The 9,830-nt window shown below is 50.6% G+C and overlaps 1 protein-coding gene across 1 annotated transcript in view; it reads right to left on the reverse strand.

The window, feature by feature from the left end:
- Positions 1-1,020: 1,020 nt before the first annotated feature.
- The window catches only part of LOC135569110 (LIM and calponin homology domains-containing protein 1-like), a gene marked incomplete at its 3' end in the record, with an annotated part of 37,142 nt that continues 28,332 nt past the window's right edge, over positions 1,021-9,830 (reverse strand). The window contains exons 7-9 of the mRNA XM_065015957.1: positions 3,676-3,806; positions 1,832-1,906; positions 1,021-1,223 (exon numbers count right to left, since the gene is read on the reverse strand). Coding sequence (XP_064872029.1) covers positions 1,021-1,223; positions 1,832-1,906; positions 3,676-3,806 — 409 coding nt within the window. The remainder of the gene's footprint in view (positions 1,224-1,831; positions 1,907-3,675; positions 3,807-9,830) is intronic.

Below are 9,830 nucleotides of genomic sequence, written 5' to 3' on the forward strand. Positions count from 1 at the left end.
GTTTCTGGAGCGGGGCCCTGGTGGTCTCTTAAAGGGACCTCCCCCTCCCCCCTCCCCTCCTCTAAGATGGGCTGAGGGAGACTGGGAGGAGAAGGAGGGAAGGGAAGGAGAGAGGGGAGGGAGGGATTGTAGGGAGGGAGGAAGGAGGGAGGAGGGAGGAGTTAGGGTGCAAGGAGAAGGAGGGAAGGGAGCGAGGGAGTGTAGGAGGGAGGATGGAGGGAGGAGGGAGTTAGGGTGTAAGGAGAAGGAGGGAAGGGAGCGAGGGAAGGAGGGAGTGGAAGGAGGGAAGGGAAGGAGGAAGGGAGGAAGGAGGGAAGGAGGGAAGGAGGGAGGAAGGAGGGAAGGAGGGAGGGGAAGGAGGGAGGGGAAGGAGGGAGGGAGGAGGGAGGGAGTAGGGAAGGAAGGAGGGAGGGAAGGGAAAGGAGGGGAAGGAGGGAAGGGAAGGAGGGAGGGGAAGGAGGGAAGGGAAGGAGGGAGGGAAGGAGGGAGGGAAGGAGGGAAGGAGGGAGGGGAAGAGGGAAGGGAAGGAGGGAGGAAGTAGGGAAGGAGGGAAGGAGGGAGGGGAAGGAGGGAAGGGAAGGAGGGAAGGGAGGAGGGGAGAGAAGGAGGGGAGGGGAAGGAGGGAAGGGAAGGAGAGAAGGAGGGAGGGGAAGGAGGGAGGGGAAGGAGGAGAGAAGGAGGGGGAGGGAAGGAGGGGAGAGAAGGAGGAGGGGAAGCATGGAAGGGAAGGAGGGAGGGGAAGGAAGAAGGGAAGGAGGGAAGGAAAGGAGGGAAGGAGGGAGGGGAAGGAGGGAAGGGAAGGAGGGAAGGAAATGATCTTTAATAAGAGCATGTGTGTCTGTGTACCTACCTGTGTGTGTGTGTGTGTGTGTGTGTGTGTGTGTGTGTGTGTGTGTGTGTGTGTGTGTGTGTGTGTGTGTGTGTGTGTGTGTGTGTGTGTGTGTATGTGTACCTACCTGTGTGTGTGTGTGTGTGTGTGTCTGTATGTGTACCTACCTGTGTGTGTGTGTGTGTGTGTACCTGCCGTGCTCTCCATCCTGGGGCCGTGATCTGCGTCTGGCGGTGGGAACGTAGGCAGAGCGTTCCGATTGGGCAGGAACTGGTTAAAGGGAACAAAGGTCCGTGATTCACCGGCCGGCGTACGACGAGCTAACATGTCATCACGACGGACATCTGCCTTCCTGTTGGGGGCATCTGCCTTCCTGTTGGGGGCATCTGCCTTCCTGTTGGGGGCATCGCCGTCTGAGTCAACTGATGGGGGGGATAGAGAGAGACGAGAGGGAGGGAGAGACGAGAGGGAGGGAGAGACGAGAGGGAGGGAGAGACGGGAGGGAGGGAGAGACGGGAGGGAGGAGAGAGAGACGAGAGGGAAAGAGGGAGAGAGACAGGGGAAAGAGACGAGAGGGAAAGAGAGAGACGAGAGGGAGGGAGAGAGACGAGAGGGAGGGAGAGAGAGACGAGAGGGAGGGAGAGACGAGAGGGAGGAGAGAGAGACGAGAGGAAGGGAGAGAAAGACGAGAGGGAAAGAGGGAGAGAGACGAGAGGGAAAGAGAGAGACAAGAGGGAAAGAGGGAGAGAGAGACGAGAGGGAAAGAGGGAGAGACGAGAGGGAAAGAGAGAGACAAGAGGGAAAGAGAGAGACAAGAGGAAAGAGGGAGAGAGAGAGCGTCATTAAAGGATCTAGCAGTAACATAAAAACTGTGTGTCTGCCTTCATAGGAATCTTACCATCACTGTTGTGTGTGTGTGTGGTGTGTGTGGGTGTATCTTCGTAGGAACCTTACCATCACTGTGTGTGTGTGTGGTGTGTGTGGGTGTATCTTCGTAGGAACCTTACCATCACTGTTGCCATGGATGATGACATCGGGGAGGGGCTAGTCTGGGAGCGCGAGCCAAAAGAATCCAGGCTGTCAATCAAATCAAACTTTATTTAAAGGACATTATAGTCTCAATTTAATAACGGCGTGTGTGTCTGTGTGGTGTGTTTATCTGTGTGTGTCTGTGTGGTGTGTTTGTCTGTGTGTGTCTGTGTGGTGTGTGTGTCTGTGTGGTGTGTTTATCTGTGTGTGTCTGTGTGGTGTGTTTATCTGTGTGGTGTGTGTGTCTGTGTGGTGTGTTTATCCGTGTGTGTCTGTGTGGTGTGTTTATCTGTGTGTGTCTGTGTGGTGTGTTTATCTGTGTGTGTCTGTGTGGTGTGTTTATCTGTGTGTCTGTGTGGTGTGTTTATCTGTGTGTGTCTGTGTGATGTGTTTATCTGTGTGTGTCTGTGTGGTGTGTTTGTCTGTGTGTGTCTGTGTGGTGTGTTTGTCTGTGTGGTGTGTTTGTCTGTGTGGTGTGTTTATCTGTGTGTGTCTGTGTGGTGTGTTTGTCTGTGTGTGTCTGTGTGGTGTGTTTATCTGTGTGTGTCTGTGTGGTGTGTTTGTCTGTGTGTGTCTGTGTGGTGTGTTTATCTGTGTGGTGTGTTTATCTGTGTGTCTGTGTGGTGTGTTTATCTGTGTGTGTCTGTGTGGTGTGTTTGTCTGTGTGTGTCTGTGTGGTGTGTTTATCTGTGTGTGTCTGTGTGGTGTGTTTATCTGTGTGTGTCTGTGTGGTGTGTTTATCTGTGTATGTCTGTGTGGTGTGTTTATCTGTGTGGTGTGTGTGTCTGTGTGGTGTGTTTATCTGTGTGTGTCTGTGTGGTGTGTTTATCTGTGTGTGTCTGTGTGGTGTGTTTGTCTGTGTGTGTCTGTGTGGTGTGTTTGTCTGTGTGTGTCTGTGTGGTGTGTTTATCTGTGTGTGTCTGTGTGGTGTGTTTATCTGTGTGGGTGTGTGTGTCTGTGTGGTGTGTTTATCTGTGTGTGTCTGTGTGGTGTGTTTATCTGTGTGGTGTGTGTGTCTGTGTGTGTCTGTGTGGTGTGTGTGTCTGTGTGTGTCTGTGTGGTGTGTTTATCTGTGTGTGTCTGTGGTGTGTTTATCTGTGTGTGTCTGTGTGGTGTGTTTATCTGTGTGTCTGTGTGGTGTGTTTATCTGTGTGTGTCTGTGTGGTGTGTTTATCTGTGTGTGTCTGTGTGGTGTGTTTATCTGTGTGGTGTGTTTATCTGTGTGTGTCTGTGTGGTGTGTTTATCTGTGTGGTGTGTTTATCTGTGTGGTGTGTTTGTCTGTGTGTGTCTGTGTGGTGTGTTTATCTGTGTGGTGTGTTTATCTGTGTGTGTCTGTGTGGTGTGTTTATCTGTGTGTCTGTGTGGTGTGTTTATCTGTGTGTCTGTGTGGTGTGTTTATCTGTGTGGTGTGTTTGTCTGTGTGTCTGTGTGGTGTGTTGTCTGTGTGGTGTGTTTATCTGTGTGTGTCTGTGTGGTGTGTTTATCTGTGTGTGTCTGTGTGGTGTGTTTATCTGTGTGTGTCTGTGTGGTGTGTTTATCTGTGTGTGTCTGTGTGGTGTGTTTATCTGTGTGGTGTGTTTATCTGTGTGTGTCTGTGTGGTGTGTTTGTCTGTGTGGTGTGTTTGTCTGTGTGTGTCTATGTGGTGTGTTTGTCTGTGTATGTCTGTGTGGTGTGTTTGTCTGTGTGTGTCTGTGTGGTGTGTTTATCTGTGTGTGTCTGTGTGGTGTGTTTATCTGTGTGTGTCTGTGTGGTGTGTTTATCTGTGTGTGTCTGTGTGGTGTGTTTGTCTGTGTGTGTCTGTGTGGTGTGTGTCACCTGTCCAGGGAGTTGTCCCGTGTGTGTTGTCGGGGAGAGAGAGACTGACTCCGCTCTGAGTCCCAGCAGTCGTAACCACTGTCCCTCACACCTGGCCTCACACTGTCTGACCCAGACCTGTCCTCACTCAGCTACACACACACACCACAGAGACACACAAACCACAGAGGCACACACACACACAGACACACCTTAGGGGGTAATGTTGCAGTAATGTAAGACAGAGAGAGAAAGATACAGACAGAGAGAGAGAAACAGAGAGAGAGAAACAGAGAGAGAGAGAGAGAGAGAGAGAGAGAGAGAGAGAGAGAGAGAGAGATAGAAACAGAGAGAGAAGCAGAGATAGAAAGAGAGAGAGAGAGAAACAGAGAGAGAGAACAGAGAGAGAGAAGAGAGAGAGAGAGAGAGAGAGAGAAACAGAGAGAGAGAGAAACAGAGAGATAGAGAAACAGAGAGACAGAGAGAGAGAGAAGAGAGAGAGATAGAAACAGAGAGATAGAGAAACAGAGAGAGAAACAGAGAGAGAGAGAGAGAGAAAGGCAGGTAGAAACTAGTGAGAAACAGAGTGTTGGGAGTAACCAGAGGTTGAGAGAGACTGAGGGGAGGCAGGTAGCCGATGTTAGAGTGTTGGGCTAGTAACCAAAAGGTTGCTAGACTGAATCCCGAGCCGATGTTAGAGTGTTCCCAAAAGGTTGCTAGACTGAATCCCGAGCCGATGTTAGAGTGTTCCCAAAAGGTTGCTAGACTGAATCCCCGAGCCGATGTTAGAGTGTTCCCAAAGGTTGCTAGACTGAATCCCGAGCCGATGTTAGAGTGTTCCCAAAGGTTGCTAGACTGAATCCCCGAGCCGATGTTAAAGTGTTCCCAAAGGTTGCTAGACTGAATCCCCGAGCCGATGTTAGAGTGTTCCCAAAAGGTTGCTAGACTGAATCCCGAGCCGATGTTAGAGTGTTCCCAAAAAGGTTGCTAGACTGAATCCCCGAGCCGATGTTAGAGTGTTCCCAAAGGTTGCTAGACTGAATCCCGAGCCGATGTTAGAGTGTTCCCAAAGGTTGCTAGACTGAATCCCGAGCCGATGTTAGAGTGTTCCCAAAAGGTTGCTAGACTGAATCCCGAGCCGATGTTAGAGTGTTCCCAAAAGGTTGCTAGACTGAATCCCCGAGCCGATGTTAGAGTGTTCCCAAAGGTTGCTAGACTGAATCCCGAGCCGATGTTAGAGTGTTCCCAAAAAGGTTGCTAGACTGAATCCCCGAGCCGATGTTAAAGTGTTCCCAAAAGGTTGCTAGACTGAATCCCCGAGCCGATGTTAGAGTGTTCCCAAAAGGTTGCTAGACTGAATCCCCGAGCCGATGTTAGAGTGTTCCCAAAAGGTTGCTAGACTGAATCCCCGAGCCGATGTTAGAGTGTTCCCAAAAGGTTGCTAGACTGAATCCCCGAGCCGATGTTAGAGTGTTCCCAAAAGGTTGCTAGACTGAATCCCCGAGCCGATGTTAGAGGAAATTATAGTTTAGATGACTAATTATGTATACATTATTGATTAGAACCATTTATTCTAATACTATTATGTTATGGTATGAAAAGTAAAAGTTATTGGTTAAGCTGTTACTGAAAATGTAAGCAGAACGAATTAATTGTCTGGGCCTCTTGGGCGGTTAACGGGGGAGCGGTGCTGTGGTTTGTCCGACAGATAAGAAATGTCTGGGAGACGTTCCAGGCCTGATGAACAATGGGCTCTTGTGAGAATCGGAGAGAGGGGGGATAAACTGATGATGTCATGTTCAGTTTATAACCTGTGGAAAAATGTGTATGCTTCAGTACTCTCTGGAATTAAACGCTCTTACCTGGCTTTTAAGACTGGTCTCGATCTACTTCATGCATAATTAATGAACTTACACATCATTAATGAATTAGAAACGAGTGCGAAATTGGTTTTGGCAATTAAAGCATAAAGGAATTTAGAATTCCTCTATCAGCCGACAAGGTACAAATCTGTCGTTCTGCCCCTGAACAAGGCAGTTAACCCACTGTTCCCCTGAACAAGGCAGTTAACCCACTGTTCCCCTGAACAAGGCAGTTAACCCCACTGTTCCCCTGAACAAGGCAGTTAACCCACTGTTCCCCTGAACATGGCAGTTAACCCCACTGTTCCCCTGAACATGGCAGTTAACCCACTGTTCCCCTGAACAAGGCAGTTAACCCACTGTTCCCCTGAACATGGCAGTTAACCCCACTGTTCCCCTGAACATGGCAGTTAACCCCACTGTTCCCCTGAACAAGGCAGTTAACCCACTGTTCCCCTGAACAAGGCAGTTAACCCACTGTTCCCCTGAACAAGGCAGTTAACCCACTGTTCCCCTGAACAAGGCAGTTAACCCACTGTTCCTAGACCAGTTAACCCACTGTTCCTCTGAACAAGGCAGTTGACCCACTGTTCCCCTGAACAAGGCAGTTAACCCACTGTTCCCCTGAACAAGGCAGTTAACCCACTGTTCCCCTGAACAAGGCAGTTAACCCACTGTTCCCCTGAACAGGGCAGTTAACCCCACTGTTCCCCTGAACAAGGCAGTTAACCCACTGTTCCCTGAACAAGGCAGTTAACCCCACTGTTCCCCTGAACAAGGCAGTTAACCCACTGTTCCCTGAACAAGGCAGTTAACCCCACTGTTCCCCTGAACAAGGCAGTTAACCCACTGTTCCCCTGAACAAGGCAGTTAACCTACTGTTCCCCTGGACAAGGCAGTTAACCCACTGTTCCCTGAACATGGCAGTTAACCCCACTGTTCCCCTGAACATGGCAGTTAACCCACTGTTCCCCTGAACAAGGCAGTTAACCCACTGTTCCCCTGAACAAGGCAGTTAACCCCACTGTTCCCCTGAACAAGGCAGTTAACCCACTGTTCCCCTGAACATGGCAGTTAACCCCACTGTTCCCCTGAACATGGCAGTTAACCCACTGTTCCCCTGAACAAGGCAGTTAACCCACTGTTCCCCTGAACATGGCAGTTAACCCCACTGTTCCCTGAACATGGCAGTTAACCCCACTGTTCCCTGAACAAGGCAGTTAACCCACTGTTCCCTGAACAAGGCAGTTAACCCACTGTTCCCTGAACAAGGCAGTTAACCCACTGTTCCCCTGAACAAGGCAGTTAACCCACTGTTCCTAGACCAGTTAACCCACTGTTCCTCTGAACAAGGCAGTTGACCCACTGTTCCCCTGAACAAGGCAGTTAACCCACTGTTCCCCTGAACAAGGCAGTTAACCCACTGTTCCCCTGAACAAGGCAGTTAACCCACTGTTCCCTGAACAAGGCAGTTAACCCCACTGTTCCCTGAACAAGGCAGTTAACCCACTGTTCCCTGAACAAGGCAGTTAACCCCACTGTTCCCTGAACAAGGCAGTTAACCCACTGTTCCCTGAACAAGGCAGTTAACCCCACTGTTCCCTGAACAAGGCAGTTAACCCACTGTTCCCCTGAACAAGGCAGTTAACCTACTGTTCCCCTGGACAAGGCAGTTAACCCACTGTTCCTAGACCAGTTAACCCACTGTTCCTCTGAACAAGGCAGTTGACCCACTGTTCCCCTGAACAAGGCAGTTAACCCACTGTTCCCCTGAACAAGGCAGTTTAACCCACTGTTCCCCTGAACAAGGCAGTTAACCCACTGTTCCCCTGAACAAGGCAGTTTAACCCACTGTTCCCCTGAACAAGGCAGTTAACCCCACTGTTCCCCTGAACAAGGCAGTTAACCCACTGTTCCCCTGAACATGGCAGTTAACCCCACTGTTCCCCTGAACATGGCAGTTAACCCACTGTTCCCCTGAACAAGGCAGTTAACCCACTGTTCCCCTGAACATGGCAGTTAACCCCACTGTTCCCCTGAACATGGCAGTTAACCCCACTGTTCCCCTGAACAAGGCAGTTAACCCACTGTTCCCCTGAACAAGGCAGTTAACCCACTGTTCCCCTGAACAAGGCAGTTAACCCACTGTTCCCCTGAACAAGGCAGTTAACCCACTGTTCCTAGACCAGTTAACCCACTGTTCCTCTGAACAAGGCAGTTGACCCACTGTTCCCCTGAACAAGGCAGTTAACCCACTGTTCCCCTGAACAAGGCAGTTAACCCACTGTTCCCCTGAACAAGGCAGTTAACCCACTGTTCCCCTGAACAAGGCAGTTAACCCCACTGTTCCCCTGAACAATTCAGTTAACCCACTGTTCCCCTGAACAAGGCAGTTAACCCCACTGTTCCCCTGAACAAGGCAGTTAACCCACTGTTCCCCTGAACAAGGCAGTTAACCCCACTGTTCCCCTGAACAAGGCAGTTAACCCACTGTTCCCCTGAACAAGGCAGTTAACCTACTGTTCCCCTGGACAAGGCAGTTAACCCACTGTTCCCCTGAACATGGCAGTTAACCCCACTGTTCCCCTGAACATGGCAGTTAACCCACTGTTCCCCTGAACAAGGCAGTTAACCCACTGTTCCCTGAACAAGGCAGTTAACCCCACTGTTCCCTGAACAAGGCAGTTAACCCACTGTTCCCTGAACATGGCAGTTAACCCCACTGTTCCCTGAACATGGCAGTTAACCCACTGTTCCCCTGAACAAGGCAGTTAACCCACTGTTCCCCTGAACATGGCAGTTAACCCCACTGTTCCCCTGAACATGGCAGTTAACCCCACTGTTCCCCTGAACAAGGCAGTTAACCCACTGTTCCCCTGAACAAGGCAGTTAACCCACTGTTCCCCTGAACAAGGCAGTTAACCCACTGTTCCCCTGAACAAGGCAGTTAACCCACTGTTCCTAGACCAGTTAACCCACTGTTCCTCTGAACAAGGCAGTTGACCCACTGTTCCCCTGAACAAGGCAGTTAACCCACTGTTCCCCTGAACAAGGCAGTTAACCCACTGTTCCCCTGAACAAGGCAGTTAACCCACTGTTCCCCTGAACAAGGCAGTTAACCCCACTGTTCCCCTGAACAAGGCAGTTAACCCACTGTTCCCCTGAACAAGGCAGTTAACCCCACTGTTCCCCTGAACAAGGCAGTTAACCCACTGTTCCCCTGAACAAGGCAGTTAACCCCACTGTTCCCCTGAACAAGGCAGTTAACCCACTGTTCCCCTGAACAAGGCAGTTAACCTACTGTTCCCCTGGACAAGGCAGTTAACCCACTGTTCCCCTGAACATGGCAGTTAACCCCACTGTTCCCCTGAACATGGCAGTTAACCCACTGTTCCCCTGAACAAGGCAGTTAACCCACTGTTCCCCTGAACAAGGCAGTTAACCCCACTGTTCCCCTGAACAAGGCAGTTAACCCACTGTTCCCCTGAACATGGCAGTTAACCCCACTGTTCCCCTGAACATGGCAGTTAACCCACTGTTCCCCTGAACAAGGCAGTTAACCCACTGTTCCCCTGAACATGGCAGTTAACCCCACTGTTCCCCTGAACATGGCAGTTAACCCCACTGTTCCCCTGAACAAGGCAGTTAACCCACTGTTCCCCTGAACAAGGCAGTTAACCCACTGTTCCCCTGAACAAGGCAGTTAACCCACTGTTCCCCTGAACAAGGCAGTTAACCCACTGTTCCTAGACCAGTTAACCCACTGTTCCTCTGAACAAGGCAGTTGACCCACTGTTCCCCTGAACAAGGCAGTTAACCCACTGTTCCCCTGAACAAGGCAGTTAACCCACTGTTCCCCTGAACAAGGCAGTTAACCCACTGTTCCCCTGAACAAGGCAGTTAACCCCACTGTTCCCCTGAACAAGGCAGTTAACCCACTGTTCCCCTGAACAAGGCAGTTAACCCCACTGTTCCCATGAACAAGGCAGTTAACCCACTGTTCCCCTGAACAAGGCAGTTAACCCCACTGTTCCCCTGAACAAGGCAGTTAACCCACTGTTCCCCTGAACAAGGCAGTTAACCTACTGTTCCCCTGGACAAGGCAGTTAACCCACTGTTCCTAGACCAGTTAACCCACTGTTCCTCTGAACAAGGCAGTTGACCCACTGTTCCCCTGAACAAGGCAGTTAACCCACTGTTCCCCTGAACAAGGCAGTTTAACCCACTGTTCCCCTGAACAAGGCAGTTAACCCACTGTTCCCCTGAACAAGGCAGTTTAACCCACTGTTCCCCTGAACAAGGCAGTTAACCCCA

This window comes from Oncorhynchus nerka, unplaced genomic scaffold (assembly GCF_034236695.1).
Source record: "Oncorhynchus nerka isolate Pitt River unplaced genomic scaffold, Oner_Uvic_2.0 unplaced_scaffold_1198, whole genome shotgun sequence".
Lineage (NCBI taxonomy): Eukaryota > Metazoa > Chordata > Actinopteri > Salmoniformes > Salmonidae > Oncorhynchus > Oncorhynchus nerka.